This window comes from Eutrigla gurnardus (genome assembly GCF_963514095.1).
Source record: "Eutrigla gurnardus genome assembly, chromosome: 2".
In the NCBI taxonomy this organism is placed as follows: domain Eukaryota; kingdom Metazoa; phylum Chordata; class Actinopteri; order Perciformes; family Triglidae; genus Eutrigla; species Eutrigla gurnardus.
Window position 1 is genome coordinate 23,724,961 of NC_139916.1, and position 16,881 is coordinate 23,741,841.

The 16,881-nt window shown below is 41.9% G+C and overlaps 1 protein-coding gene across 2 annotated transcripts in view; it reads right to left on the minus strand.

Moving 5' to 3' along the window:
• Positions 1-16,881, minus strand: part of klhdc8a (kelch domain containing 8A) — a 44,811-nt gene that overhangs the window by 8,814 nt on the left and 19,116 nt on the right. For both annotated transcript variants that reach the window (XM_084038399.1, XM_084038400.1), the window contains exons 3-6: positions 11,811-12,239; positions 10,931-11,141; positions 9,246-9,410; positions 8,910-9,128 (exon numbers count right to left, since the gene is read on the minus strand). In XM_084038399.1, the coding sequence (XP_083894525.1) occupies positions 8,910-9,128; positions 9,246-9,410; positions 10,931-11,141; positions 11,811-11,975 (760 nt within the window). In that variant the 5' untranslated portion in view covers positions 11,976-12,239. The remainder of the gene's footprint in view (positions 1-8,909; positions 9,129-9,245; positions 9,411-10,930; positions 11,142-11,810; positions 12,240-16,881) is intronic.

Consider the following 16,881-nt stretch of genomic DNA (forward strand, 5'->3'; position numbering starts at 1 on the left):
AGTGAGATTTAAAAACAACAAAACAAGCAGATGAAATAGCTGAGGAATAAAATGATTAAAAATAGTCCATCTCTTAAATTTATGAAAAGCTGTAGTAAACAATAATGTTTTCAGCCCTGATTTCAATGAGCCGATGGGGGAGCATAGAAACGAAGTGCTGCCTCACTCTGCTTGGTTATTATCATTATTATTATTAATAATAATAAACCCTTTCTCTGATGACCTGTGGGCTCTGGATGCTTCATACCGAACAAGTAACTCTGAGAGGTATTGAGCCTTGTAGACCGGTAAAAGGATCTACCCCTATACACAGTACAGTAGTTTAAGGACAGGCGTGATATGGTCTGTCTTCCTCAGGACTTTAGCAGCAGCATATGATTTTTTGTAAAATGATATAGGGACATATAAAGAAACCTTTACAAAAATTGAACCTACTGAATAAATTACTGAACTAAATTAAGACGGAGACAAAGTAGCAAAATTCATGGGAGCTACTGGCCACAGCGTGTACATTTACCGCCGTTCACAGCGTGTACATCTACCGCCGTTCACAAAGCAAAAAAGTAGGAGTAGGAGCAGCGGATTGAGCAGCCAATTTTGTAATTAGAGGACGACTCACTCTACCCACTAAACCAGCTACTCTGTCCAGTACTTTGTGTTGATAATGCTTGCTTTAATTCAACAATTCTATGACAAAATCACATTTAGTTTTGCCCAAAGACCAAATGAATGTGTCCCTCGTCGTATTTCAGGCATCAGATTGTTTGTTTTTGCTCCAGTATATGACAGGAGAGTAAGGGACCCAGTCCACTGTGTTCTAATGTGCGTGGCCTATATTTGTGACTATAAGTTGTGTTCTGAGTTGTGTGCTTTTCTTTGAGTTGAGGGTGGATAGCAGTCCTAAGCCCAGTGGTCACCATCACCACTGCATTCAGAATAATCTATTCTAACCTGATGTTGCATTCATTTGAAAATTAAAAACACACAGGTCTGGCAAAAAAAATGTTGAACCTGGCTCGCAAAACAATTCAACATCATTGCACAGATATCCGGACGGACCACTAAGAGCTGCAAGGGATCCCACAACAGCTTCCCACCCTTAACACTGAAACAGCCAATATGGGAGTCCAACTGCTGGGAATTGAGGTGCATGCAGGTGCTTTTTCTTAACCAACACCGAAACCAACATTATTAATCCAAAAAAACTTGAACCGACACTAAAAAGAAATCAGTCAAGCTGCAGTTGTGGAAGACATTACAATTTAAATGTGGTCTCCCTAATTAACTGATGCACAAACCGGAAATGTAGACAGTTCTCTAAATAGTTGAGGTGACATTTTCCTTCACCCTCAGAACTGAAGAACTCCGGATGATAAAAAGAGGAAATAAAGACTCAGCCGTTGTGTTTTCCCAGCAGATTCTGCAGAAGTTTCCTTTGTATACTTTTCAGGTTTTGTTGCTGCCAGGTCTTGTTTATCTGAAGGAAACCCAGACTGGAAAGCATCGTGACAGAGGAAGAAAGATAACTTCATTAGGGAGCGAGAGAGAATCAGAAAAACATAGAGACAGCGTTTCTTCTGTTTCTATTTTTGGATCTCTCTCTTCCTCTTATCTTTTCTCACGCTAACGTTTTTTTTTTTTTCAATTTTCTTTCTTCTTTCTGCCTTCTCTTGTTTGTTTCCTCTTTTATTGCTTTCTTATTCTCTTCTCCTCTTTCCTTTTTATTTCCCTCCCAATTCTCTTTCTCATTTATTCTCAACGTGGCTCTTAAACAAGAGGCAGAGAGAAACAAATAGATGTAGAGAGAATGAAAGAGAGATAAGTAGCCAGATGGTGAACCTTCCTGCATGGTGCAGCAGTGTGTAATGAAGAGCTGTGAACAGAATAAAGATCACAGCTGGCTGTCAACCCTGCTCTGTTCTCTCCCCAGAGGAAAATCCTCCTAGCAGATAGTTTACACTGGTATGTAACATCAAACGTGTTCAAGGAATACCAGCGGTTACTTTGTGGTCAAGAATGAAGTCGGACTGATCAAAATGTGTCTGTAGCACACCGTCTGCACACCAAAATACATTGAAAGTTGCCACTGAATACTGATTTTGTTTGTTAAATAAATAGAGGATGCGTATTAAACATCCTTTAAGAATGCAAGTATTGTACCAACAATCTGGTATCATTAGTAGAATTAATTGGCTATCCACATGGTCAAGAGTTGTTATTTAGCTTTTCAAACTGGTGATTTACTAAATTGGGTTCTATTAAAACTGAATGTCTAAGCTTGTAAAGAACTTCAGGTGCAGGGAAACACCTGTAGCACCGCCCAATAACAAAGCCATCAAGTATGCAAACAGGAAGCCAGTGTCTGGTTGTCAGGCGATTGTGGGCCGTATGGCCGTACTGTGTGTATGCATGTAAATTAGCAGGCTAGCTTTGTTAGTTGGTTTGGGCAGCTGCATAAATGGCATTTGTAGTCGGTAAATATTGAGCCACAACTGTGAGGAACATAATATTCTTTCTTCTATTTTACTTCCTACTAGATACTGGAAACCCACTGTGATGTTTTTCCATTCATCAACCAATGGAAAAACAACACAAAGTGACCGGAGAATGCAAGCTACAGCACTAGTAATTCCTCTTTTAAACAGTGCTGACAGTGTTACTGGCTGGATTTTCATCTTTAAATTACAGTTGTGTCAACACATCACACTACGGACTTACGGACCAATCCTCTGAGACTGAGTTGCAACCGCAAGCTTTATTCCTATTGGCTTTGGAGGGATTACACAAGTCTTTGCGCCAAGGTTTTCTTTGTAGGATGCAGCGAAAACAGCAGCATGCATAATTCTCATCTGGAGGGAGATGGCAGGGGAGAATAAAGAGATGGAGAATAGAGACAGAGAGACAGAGAGAGAGGGAGATTGACAACAGAATGAGGGAGATGAGGCGATCCTCTGAAGACTGGCCTTTGTAGTCTGTGTGGTAGCCATTCCGTCCATGGCTCTCCTCTGTAATTGTCCGTCATGATTAAAAGTAGAAAAGGATGGTGAGTGCTTCTCTGTCTTTGATGGATTCAGACTGCTGACCACCAAGATGATCCTTTTGGGCAGAATCCCTTCATTGTATTGTGGCATTTTCAATAATTGCACATTAGCCCACAGCCAAGGCCGACAAAAAGGGCACATTTTCCCTATTCTCATTTCTGCTTGATTTCGTCTGCTTTGAAGTATATTTGGGTAGTTTTGAAGCAGGACATAAATCACAACGTGGGAATACATTTGTTACTAGTTGGCCGCAGGGGGACTGCATCATTTGCTGTTTCTGCTTACTGTTGCCTGAGTTCTTCATGCCTTAGAGAAACTTCTGATGTTTCTGTATTATTTAATAGATGCAGCAATTTGGTAGAATTCATAATTTCATTTATTGATAAAAGAAAAGCGACTTCAAAGGGTCGGTTTAGGGCTGAGCGAAGATTCAATATGATAATGTGTCTTTTTTCCAATGGAAACGTTTAATGATTAAATCATATATCAAGATACTGTGATTTACGTTATCTAAATTGTTTTTAAAAGAAGCACAAAACGACTCAAATATCTCAAATCTGATCAAACTCAGTTAAATCAATTAATCCGATTACTCTGCATTTAATTACATACATATAAGCATCGTCAGTATATAGCTGGATTTGTTTTTCATAATTTAACTTGGAAATGTTTTGTTGTTAATTTTACACTGAATGCACCTCATGACGTGAGTCACACAACATCACTTTCATTAAATGATAACAAAATGCAGCGCTATGTCGAGCTGAAGAATAAAAACCTTCATGATGGAAGACTCGACCGTGTGTAGTATTCACTATCTTCCAACGTTCTTTTAACAGACAGAAAGAAAACACATTTCATATTGTTATAGTTACTAAAAATGACACAGCTATATCCAACAGCATGTACGAGACTTTCGGGCTCCCAGCGAGCTTATTAAGGATTTTGTAGTGAAATGAGGTGGTAATGTATCGATGCCTTTTAATTTCAATGACTCAAACAGCATGTCCAACAAAAGATTCAGTTATTTTGTGTACAATTCATTTTTGAGAGAAATAAAAAGGCAGCTAGCCCACTAATTTTAATTAGGCAACTTTTTTTATTTTGTTTTTGTTATTATTGAAGTCAGGATGAAAATTAAGGAATACTGAAAACGCAAAAGTAAAAAATTTTCATTTGTGCACATTTATATTGTGCACACATTAGCGATAGCCGACCCTTGTTGATCACTAGCTGTTAACTGACAGGCTTAGTTCCTTGCATACAATGGTGATGTTGCGACAATAACCTCATAAACCTCATTCATAAACAGGTCATATCCATCATTTACCACCACGCGCTGGAGTAAAACAGGCCGTCCCCACTTCACCTGCATGGGACAGTTAGCAGCTGAATTATTAATGAACCCCAGACACAACAGTTGTTGCCTTCCCAGTGTATCTGGGACATCCAGGACATGTAAAAAGCAGCAATAGTATTTTTTTCCAGCCATGTTCGATGAAACCTTGTTGTTAATTCACTTAAGTCACGTTTGACACACAAGAGAGAGACAAAAGATCCTGCAGTCAAATTTGAGCGAGTAATGCAAGATGAAAATTTGCCTTGCATTGTGTAAGAGTCCTGAATTCTTAAAACAGTATCCTGATCCTGGCCCCTGGAAAATCTGCTGTGGTGGTATCAGACAGTTCCCAGCAATGGTGCAATTTATTTGTCCAACTTTTTCAATATTCCGCTCTGATATTACTAACTCTGCCACAATATAATAGAGGTGAATAGAATTTGTTTGTGGTGCACACTGAAGCCAGTGTATTGTGGTGGAGGCAGACGGATACTTCAGAACATGGGCAAATAAATCCAACTATCTGTATGGCCGGATACCAGGAAAATGAGAATTTCTTTTCTTTTTTTGTCGTTCCGATGAATGTACCCTTTGAACAATTTCACTTTTTGTGTTCATTTTCTTTCACAGCTCCAGTCTTTGTGTTTTCGGTCTTACTTGTTGCAGCTTGCCCACATCGCTGAATCATCACCTAACAGGCGAGTGTGTCTTAATGCTGGCGATATGGAATGGAACAGTAATAGAATATCACTGTGTGACAGCAGATTGCATGACCGTGTGTGTGTGAGGAGAGATATTGCTGCAGATGGATAATAAAGCAATCTGTTTCTGGATCTTGTAATTTAAAGCGCTCCTCATCCCCAGCCCTCCCTCCGCAGCTCATCTCCCATCTCATCTCCACCTAAATTAGATTGGAGAAACGGGGTACGGCTGGCTTCCCTGTATGTGTGTGCACGTGCGTGTGGATATGCATCAGTACATGCACGCGGACGCTCCTGTTTGTGTCTGTTGGAAGGCCCTTTTCCTTTTGTTCTTCCTTCCTCTATCTATCACACACAAGGCAAACTTTCTCCCCATTATCATACATTAACGTTATCACTCCCACGTTCTGCTTTATTTGGCCAATCCCGATGTGTGACCGTAAATCCTGCTGTCTAAATGACTTATCGATTCTTGCTCTCCCATTTCTCCTTCCGGTCCCTCTTCAATTTGTTCACCTGTTACTCTAGGGTGTCTCGCCTGTGACTCTGGGGGTGCTGGATTGGGGGATAATTAATTTCACGTTTGTGTTGTGGGACTCAGAGTGTGTGCGCAGAATTAAGGGAGGAACGAGGCTGTTTGAGTAGAAAACCGTTTCTCTCCATGCTGTGCTTGATGTTAACTGGTGCTTTGTCCGACGGTGAACAAGATGAAGGAGACAATGAGACATTAACCGATACCCCAAAATATCTAATGTTTGTGTTAAATTACTCAATAATTTGCTCAATACAACATTTTGTGTAAATCTATTGGCTGCAAGCGGCTCTCAACATGACGGCTGAGCCAGCGGCTCACAGCTAACAGTACTTACAGTAAACAACAGCAGCAGTGCTAATGCTGTGTTCACACCAAAATCATCGGGAAGTTTTTTGCGAGGTGCGATTGCATACAAAGTCAATATAGAGATACGAATGAGGTGTTATTAAAATATTTCAACTGGCGAAAGCCAGCATTGGAATTCTCCTCCTGTTGTCACTGACGTCCTGATGTTGCTGAATGAGAAATCTGTGGTCAACCAGAGCTCTGCAATAGTACCTCATATTAGGACATAGACCAGATGAAACTACTTGTATAAATGGATGTGTATCAACTAGACCGTCTATGGCACAAAGTTGATGCCGTATGCCTAGATGACGTTATTTTGAGCTACAACGTTAGCATAGCTTAGCATAGCTTATGCTATGCTGAGAGCTGCTTGTCGGATGTGCCTATCCGAGCTCCATTCAACAAGCACTTTATGAGTTGTTTGCTAGTTGTCTTGCTGACACACCTAACACACCATAAAATCAACATCATAATGTAACTATTTTGGCGTCCTTTTTAAAGGTCCCATATTATGAAAAACACATTTTCTCTGGTCTCTACACCTATTAACTGGTCCTCCCTGAGCCTGTCAACTCCAAGGATGAGGAAAACAAGCGACTCCTGCATGGTCTCTGCAGCCCCCCAACTGGTACAACGGTGCTCCTACAGGCTGTTCAGATACAGCTCCCATCGTTACATAAGTAAGGGGTATACAAACTCCTCTGCGCAATGATAGGAGATATCCGAGAGGGGGCGTTCATCACCGAGGTGAAGTTCGGTGTGTCCTGTTGTGAGCTAGACACGCAAAGCTAGACACGCAAATTGCTCTGTTGTTGGTTGTACAAATCAACATAAGTGCTTATATTCTGTCCCAGCTACAGAAGAACAGAAGAGACAGTGGTTGCGTTTCATTTTTAATGACTATGTGCTGGATACGGTTCATGTTAGCTTGTATGTGTGTGCTAACCACTTCACATCGGACAGCTTCAGTAACAAAGCTGGCTTTGCCTCCACACTGACCCTCGTAAAAGGATCTGTCCCAACCATACGGGACCCAGCAACTTCACCTGAGACACATAGGAGAGCCATAGTGACACATCCACCGTAAACATTGGCGCATGCTGCCGCTGACTATGGTATGGTACTTAAACTCTTTCAGGACTTCAGTCCCAGGACTGTGAGACAGACACAGCAGAGCCATGTCATTCATTTTACTTGTGTGAGAAGTAGCAAACTGTCTTGGCGAACAACAGCCAGGCACAGTGACTGAGCACACAGAGGGGATGCCAGGTTTGTTAACTAAACCAAAATCTGTCCGAGCCAACCGTATCTGGCAAGGGGCACTGCAGTAGACTGATATCCTCCTCTACAAGGAAGAAAATATTCATATTTACCAAACTGTACAACTATTCCTTTAAAACAAGGGATGTCCCGATCCGATATTTGGATCGGATCGGCCGCCGATATTAGCAAAAAATGCATATCGATATCGGATCGGCCTGCACAGGAAAATCCCGATCCGGACTCCCGATCCAGTTTTTTTTTTTCAAAACTCCGGTCCGTGTTTTCCAGCGCACCGATGTAGGTAATCCATTCCAGTTTTTTTCCCCCGTTTTCCCCAAAATCCGGTCCGCGTTTTCCAGCACACCTAGCGCACACCTCGCGACATGTCCAGCATCCACTAAACAACAACAAGACGGACTTGTGTGCATGTCCAGTGTTTCCCCTACCATTGTACAGGCCATACAATCAATATGCCAAAAATAAGCCACCTATCAATTCATTCATAAATCAATAAACATTTACATTAGGAGCGCCTCCGCGCAGCACAGTAGACTTGCTCCGCAAGACGCGCAGACACAACAATCCTCGCCGCGCGCTCCCGCTACGTTCTTCTTCGTGTACTTTAAGCGCTTGATGTTGTTCTGATGCCGCTCCGCCTCGTTAAACCACCACGATGTCGCTTTCTACTTTGAAAACACGGAAAGTTGACACTGTATTTTGATAAGCTGTTGCACTCTTCAGACTCGTGGTGTGAGCAGAACCGGACTGGTACCGGAACCGGACCGGCTTCCGCGCTGCTGCTCGCACAGATCCGCTCGTGCGCACATGCGCTGATGCAGGTCGAGTGTTGTCGATAAATATATGCACTCCTTCAAAACAGCATCAAGCCATATTGTGTGTGTAGTATTAGGACGTGATGACGTCTGTGGGGGAGGATTGTTTTTGATAAGCTGTGGAACTCTGAGTTAACCTATTTCTACCTGAATTTCTATGAACTATTAGGCTGTTGAGTAAACCTATAACTTATATTTTACTTGATAAAATAAGACAATATATGCACTCATGTCGTTGTAGTGTTTTACAATATCTGTAGCTATTAATGTGATGCTCATCATTTTCCAGCCATATTTTTCCAGCCCCTAATTTTGGATCATTTCCATCAACCGGCATCTTTAATCTTTAATACGTGCTTGGATCGGCCGGTATCGGTATCGGCCGATACTAAAAGCTACAATATCGGTATCGGATCGGAAGTGCAAAAAGCTGGATCGGGACATCCCTATTTAAAACCCTCCTCTAGATTGTACAAGTGACACCTGTCCAAAAAGCCAACAAAACTGATAATATATAGTTTTGGATACAGGGCTGCATAAATAGCAGTATTATGTATAAATGCTTTCAAAGTCCTCATCCTTTCTTGATATTTTGTCAACATTCCAACTCTTCACTGAAGTCACAGCTGATATTAAATGAAATAAGTCGAGATGCGCATTTATGTACAATTCATTCTGACATATTTGGCATCTTTCGATGTTGACAGTTCGGAGGAAGTTCATGGATTATGGATCAAAGGGAGAGGAGTGGCACGCTTTATTAAATTTAGAACCAAAGTACAGAACTATTATCAAATGACTAAAACAAAGAATGGAGTGAAGTCAATAAAGGAAAATGTGTTATTTTACCTTGGTTGGTGTCAAAAATGTTGACGTTCTTGGTGAACTTGGAGCTCTGGTGTCCTCCCCCCTGCCGCAGTCCTCCAAGCAGACATAACCTCCCAGTTATGTCCCATACCACGCCCCCATACGAACGTTTACAAGGCATGATGGGTAGCATAGTCCAAGAACGCGTCTCTGCGTCATACACCTCAAAGGCCTTCACTGGTCGCTTACACTGGCGGCCCCCTACAAAAGAATACTTAGAATTATAATTATATAGATGTTACAAATTGCATACTGAGATCCGTTTCTGACACTCTGTGAGGCTTCTGTCGTGTAAACACACCCACACTGTGCTTGTACCTGCCACGTAGAGCTTGTTGGCCAGGAGGTGTGTGTTGGCATCGTAGCGTGGAGTCGGCATGGGAGGAAGTAGCGCCCACACGTCCTTTCGAAGGTCATACTGCTGCAGGATGCTACGAGGGAGCAGGTCAGCACCCATTCCACCCACAGCCAGAGCCCGGCCGTCTACACACACAAGCAGAGATAGAGTCTTCATCCAAGTAGGCCACAATATTCATCCAATGCATGGATTTGATCATAGACGCTATGTTAATGGCCTGCATTTCTAGAGCGCTTTTCTAGTCTATGCGACCACTCAAGGCACTTTACATTACTTGTCTACATTCACCCATTCACACACATTCATACACTGATGATGCTTTTGTTTGGCCCATGTCCCATCTGCTAACATTGAGGGGGTGGGCTTTATGACCTATACTGCAGCCAGCCACCAGGGGGAGATCGAGATGCTCTGGCTTCACTTTTTTGAAGCTGCATGTTGTCCATATTAATAAACACCCTATGGATTTTATTTATTTAATTAAAGTAAATATCTGCTAAGATGAGTCAAACAATAACAACCAGCTCAACAATAATCAGCTTGTGAAAGTATGATCCCAGCAGATGGAAACACCTCGTTGACACTTTATTTTATGAAGTGCTAAAAATCTGCAGAGCTAGAGAGTTGGCAGAGAGGTTCGTGACGAAGCAAGAGACTGTGGCAGACATGGGGAGGACAGGGAGAGCAGCAGCGGAATAATAAAACGCAAGAGTCCACGTCTGGCACTTTGGCATGCCACCTCTAGCACAAGAATGGACGTGGGTGAGGCTGTTGACACGAGCAAAATACAGCATGAAGAATGCAGAGGATGAGAGGGAACACAGTCTACAGGGTTTTCTAAAGAAATGACACACATTTCCTTCAAAAAGGTAAAAAAAAGTTTCCCAAACACATTGTAAAGCTCATTACCTGAAGCTCATTATCTAATATCTGGAAAGTAATGATTCTACAAATGTCAATAATCAAATCGGTGACTGACTAGCCATTCAAAAATACCATATTTGTTTTAATTTGTTCCTATTGATTATTTTTGTCAGACTATTTGTCTCTTTATCAGCTGAGAAGATGAGTTTAGGGATGAAACTGCAAGCCAATGGATGTGGATTGAAGATTGGTCAGGGAGATGGAGAGAGTCGCCTAAATTGGGGCAATAATTCTGTGTGTACAGCATTTATCTGTGTTCCAGCAGACACTGACAGATGCACCGCTATGCTGAGCACATATTCATCCAAGGCTGAAGAGATGCCGTCTGTTTATTTCTGTCGACTATCTAACCCTAAAATGGGAGCATAAATGTGATCGTCACGGCCCAAAAACTGCACCATCGACCTCAAAAGGGAAAACGTACCATAGACTTATTGGTTACAATTAAAGCCAGTTCTTGTTTGAAGTGTTGTTCATGCAGTGTGTTATCCTAACACTGATCAGGTGCTTGTTGATGAAAACATATTTAATAGAACATTAACTGCAATTTTAAGCTATAAAGATGAAATCCAACAAGTAGTCAAGTCACCCGGAGGCATTTTTAGAGTTGTAATTGCAAAAAGTTTAATGGTACATGGGTGCAATCACACAACTCATAAACCCGGAGTTGTTGCAGTACTATCACATTCTCTCACCCTGTTTATTCTGATACAGTCCGTACCTTTCACAGTGATGGATAAACCCATCAAAGCTTCCCGCAGAGCGCTCCTCTTCCTCCACCTCCCTTCCTCTGTGTTGTACATCTCCACAACCTTCAGGGGGCTCTGGTCGTCTCCCACTCCTCCCACCACCAGGATTTGTTTTCCCAGCACTGCCACAGCTGCTCCAGCTCGAGGGGTGGGCATGGGAGGCAAGCTCATCCAGCGGTCCTCCTGCCAACACAGAAACAAGCAGTTGCACTCGGGCAGTTACAGACAAGCCAAAGATTTGTAAATGTGTTTGAGCTTGAACTTCTCCTAGGTTTTATCTGTCCTGTTCTTATTGGTGGATCCAGTGCTGGGATTTGCTTGATATATAGTTAGTTTATTAGTTTATTATTATAGTAGTTAGTTTATTTTCCATTTAAATCAATTGATTTGTTGTTGTCTTTGATTTGTTGTCTCCAGGGGGCTTGCATGTAATATCTAAATTTGCACAGTGGAAATTGAAATGCCGCTACTGTACAGATGGTACTTTGCTGCTGATTTATCAGGGAAATTATGTTTTTTATATTTATATCACATCTTTATTTCCCCGCCAGTGTATTCAGTAATTTAGATGTTTCGTTGTGGTTTTTAGCCCTTTGTAAACATATTAATTAATGTTGTTGTTGTTGCAATTTTAGTCATATTTTACAAGAAGAGGGCTCCACTTACCTGGAATCAGCCTAAGCCAAAGTGCTAAAGACTATCAAACTTAACATAAAAAAGCACCAAACACTCAAATCTGTGCAAAAATCTTTTGAAGAAATAATTGCTGCTCTGACGTAGCTAGTAACAGAACTCTTGTCAGTCATCAGGACAAAATGAAACATCAAATGTGTCCAGAATGCATCCGTTTACCTCGGGGGAGTAGAGCTCCAGAGCCGGACAGGGTCTTCCTGCAGCGTCACAGCCCCCTAGCATGTACATCTGCCCCCCCACCTCAGACAGACTGTGGTAAACGCGTCCGCTGGGCAGTCGTGCCAGACTCTGCCAGTGAAACTCGTGGGCTGAAGGTACCGCCATGCCCTTAACACTCTGGGGGAGACTCACTGAGGCAGGGAGAGACAAGGGAGGAGGCCAGAATCAGGAAACTTTTGGGGGTGGATTGTTCCAGGGGAGCTGAGAAGACAGAGATGTGGGAGACCGGAGAGACTGCAGTCAGGATCCCAGGGTGAGGGGGAGGTTCTTTATTGGAAAGGTGAAGCGGAGGTGAGCTGTAGGAGTGTGGGATCAGTGAAAGGCCAGGCTGAACTCTACTGGGGATGGTCCTCCTTCTCATGCAGGGCCCTGGAGGGAGGAGATGTGAGGAGAAAATAGATTCAGCAGGGCAATTATGCAGAGCATGCAAAAAAGAATACATTTTTCAGAGCTTCGACAAAGACCAGTGTTTTTCTGGTGAGTTACAAGAGTGGACATTTACAGCAGCCTCCGAGATGTTCACACTCAGTAACATCCAAAGCAAAGATTAGGATATTTCAGGTGAGAGCCCGATACAAATGTTTGTTGATTTAAAATTATTATTTTTTATTTTTTTATTTCAGAAACGCGTAACAAAACATTAACAGATTTCCCTAACATTAGTTATTTGTAGTAATTTATGAGTCTTAACAAAAATAATATGATAATGCAGTTAAAAATAAACTTGTTGATTTTATTGTCACAACAGAACGGAGGAACATCAAAATATATTAAAGTTCTGATAAATAAAATGTATAAAAATACAAACTTAAGATATAAAACTTAAAGTCCTTTGAACAAAAACACAACAACAACAACCAAACACAAAGTTACCAGTATTAAAAGACTTGGTAAGCTTCATAAATATAACTTTGAACAAGACTGGAGACAAATTCTGAAACACCCTCAAGTTCTATGAGGGTGTTTGGTATTCATTTATCGGCCATTATAAATGCCGGTAGATACCGATAGTTTGGAAAATGCCTAATATCGGCCGATAATATCGGCCCGCCGATATATCGGTCGGGCTCTGACCAAGTAGATTTACTCAAGTCCAGTTTTAGTTTTTCAGCACTGTAAAGCACAAGCAAGTAATTGGCATAATATTTCAGCACAACACGGGCTATTTGCATAAAACATAGTGTAGTGATACATAACATAAACATGTAGTGATACATAATAACAAGTTAAATTCAAAAGAAAAAATAAAATGGAATCTGAATGTTTCAACACACAGTCTCAACAACAGACAACTATGTACAAAAGTAAAAAAATATTCCACCCTTGTCTTGATGTGGCTCAAGAATTCTATGATATGCTATTTTAAACTTCTACTGTACCAATATCACAGAGTGCCAACGTGTCTCATTAAAATGAATTATTCATCCTTGGAGCCGCTACAAGGTCCCATCTTCTAATTTAAAGAATAATGCTTATTGCTGAGTTAAGTCTTGTCATACATTATATGCCAGAAAATACTTTTGCAGTGCGATTATCAGTGACTACAAGTTTCACTTTACCCACCTTTCCCTTTAACACTTTTATCACTTTCGCCGTGTGTAACTGAGAATCAAAACATCCTCCTCCTCCACGCTCTGCTGTAGAATAGTAGCTGCTGCAGTCTAGTGGAACCGAACTGACACAGCGTCTCTCATCTTTAAGTTTCCTTCCTTGTCCTTGTGATGTTGGGCGCCGCTCTTGTTTTTTTCCTGTGTCATCCCTCTGGAGCGTTCTGTTTCCTGCGTGTAACTCACTTCTCCTGCCTGCGTACGGTTTCCAGCGAGGAACGGGGGAGGAAGTGTGTCACTGACGTGGGAGGAAGCATCCAGAATGAACCCACGATGCGCTACAGACCGAATTCTTACTACATCACAGACTACATTACCTTAAATGCACCCTGTATCACCACAATACGTGTCATACAGGGAGGGAAATCACTAGTCATGACTACCAGTCAGGTGTGTTTTGAGGAGGTCACAGGGAGGAGATTTGGAGAAGTAATTCTACAGGGGGGGATTTAACACAGCTTTGTTTTCGAAGCTTCTCTTCCCAACCTCCACCCCTTCCCCCGTTTTCTCCCCGTCTCTGTCCGTCTCCCTCCGTTTTACTGCCACATCTACCTGTCGTACCTTTGATCATCTCACAGACGGAGGAATAAAGGATGGAGTGTGAATATAAAGAGAGGACAGCCCTTCAAAATAGAATCTCCCCTGTTTTAGTATGCGCGGAGAGGTTGCCATGGCAACAGTTAGGCTTTTCCCCAAGAGGTGCCGCTTTTGTTGTTTTTCTTTCCATCTCTTGTGCACATGATTGCTTATCGCTTGGTTTGCTGTTAATAACGGCTCATGAAAAAGGATAAAAAACAAATAAAAAGCGTTCGCTTTCCGATGACCGTGGCAGGCGTGCGCTCGCTAACGAGGCGTGGTAGTTTCCTCCCGCCCCGGCTCACAGGGTGCATTAATTGCAATCTGTAACCGATTTGGTTCGCCACGCCACCCCCCCCCCCCCCCTCTCTCCCCTTTTCAAATTAACTGCTTGAACAGCTTGAGATCAACAGTAAGCCCACCAGCATCATCCGAAGTCATTTACAATCAGCATGCCTCGAACTTGAAACTTTTAATTAGGTTGCATAGTTGCTCTCCCTCAGCATCCTCCGTGCAGGGACCGACTCTAAATGTAAAGTCATAGAAAGCTTCATTCATTAAGTGATGCATAATGAAGTGCATGTTGATTTCATGTCATTACCATTGATTAGTGTCTTCCATCCAAGTTTGAATGACAATAAGCATCATTTATGATAAGCAGGTTGTGGTGTGGGAGGAACTCATCGCATCAATATGCAAATAGTGAGATTACAAAAGCTAACCTGAAGCAAAGGCACAAATCCACCCAGCAATAACATTTGATACAACAAATTGGAATATTTGAGGTGACTAAACTGGATCCAACCGCGCTGCATGTGAGATAATCTCTTATTAATCTGACCTGGAAGGAAGAGAGCATTTGTCTTCCCCAGGACAGACTCACATTAGGTAATCAGATAATATTCATTTTTCATGACGTTATTTTCACAAATAAATGTTCCTTTTGTTAAAATGTAATTGAATTACTTCAACTGGTAGCATTATAAGGTAAACCTACTGCATTTCAAATTATACAAACTGGCGTCAATTGTTTTGTGATGGATAAGCTGGAGGAGAAGCTGGATGGATCTTCATCATAGTCTGTTTGCTGTATAAAGCACATTTGTGGCACCAGAGGGAGCCCTGTGTAAATGTAAACGTGCCATAGCAGTTGATGAGTGGCTATCTGATTGTGACGCATGAATCAAAGGATACAAGTCTTCAACAGTTACTGCTAAAGGAAACCAGACATACCGTTTTGATTGGCGAAACAATTTGGTTGCCAATTTTAGTCACTTTATATTTTGAGTTATTAAGATAGTGCAGTTGGGGCTTCCTGGGTCGGGTTCCTTCTATGTGGAGTTTGCATGTTCTCCCCGTGTTAGCGTGGGTTCTCTCCGGGTTCTCCGGCTTCCTCCCACAGTCCAAAGACATGCAGGATGGGGATAGGTTCATTGATGACTCTAAATTGCTCGTAGGTGTGAATGTGAGCATGAATGGTTGTCTGTCTCTACATGTTGGCTCTGTGATAGACTGGTTACCTGTCCAGGGTGTACGCCCAATGACAGCTGGGATCGGCCCCCTGCGACCCAGGATAAGCGGTACGATGGATGGATGGATGAAGTAGTGCAGTAGATATGCAACAGTTGATTGTCGGTTGAAATGTTTTTTCACCTGAATGTCAGTGAGCTCATATTTCTGCTGGTTACATTTACATGCGTTACGCATTTTAGTCTGCCACACAGGGACATAGACGGCAACGTCACAGACAGTAACACACACTCACTGATGTCACTGATGAAGAGACTGATGTCTGTTTTAGAGGAGATCTTCGGTGCTATGTGATGTTCACTGACAGGACACGTTTCCATCGAGGCGGCAGCTTGTTATTTTGACTCTATGTTGGAAAATCACTCTATCAGTTAGCATAAATACACATCTAGGCCGTTACCACAGTAACCAATGCAGATAGTGACAAGATGCATGGAAACACAAGTCTCATGTGATCACTCACATCAAGCTGGTATGTTATGGTGACAGAATCGGAAACCAAGATGTGCCTACAGTCTGAACACTCCGATGTCGATAAGCTGAAACTGTGACGAAGCACAATCACTGACACTCAGTGCATGTAGCTGTGATCAACTCATTTCAAAAATTAGAAGAAGAAAAAATCACTAGACTACAAATGTATAACAGAGCCTGTGTGGGTGGTGTCGAGTTTAAAAGACGAGGGTGTCTACCAGGCAGAAGGGTTCTAAGAAAAGATGTACTTGACTGTGGGAAATGAAGAATCCTGCCTTTTGGAAACTAAAATTCAGGATGATGTTCCCCCTGCTGATTCAATATCGACCTTTCTTTTTGCAATATATCTCTTGTGAGTCTCCCAACTTTATGAAAGTTATAGACAAAAATGCTGGAAGACCACTAAAATGTGGAGTCCATAAATACAAAATATCTGTCAAAGACAAAGAGGAAACATTCTTAAAGCTCAAACCAATAAAAAGTGCTGTTGTTTGTGATTGAGATAGAGACTGTGATGATGAGTATGCGTTCGCAACATACCAGTTTTACTTGGGCCAGATTAGAAATGTTCAAACCGGTCTGATATTAAGCCAAACACCAGACTAGATTGGAATACCGACCTTTACCACTAGGTGTCGGCCTTGCCACAGCAGCCCCTCCCGAGTGAAACATTAGGCCATTTTACACAGAAGATTGCGCCAAAATCGCGTAAAGCAGAGTAAAAGAAAAAAAAATGCTGCAATCGCACCGTTTAAAAAAAAAAAAACCTTTAGCTCGAGGCTTCTAAATAACAATGAATGGTGAACATTTGCTGGTCTTCCATA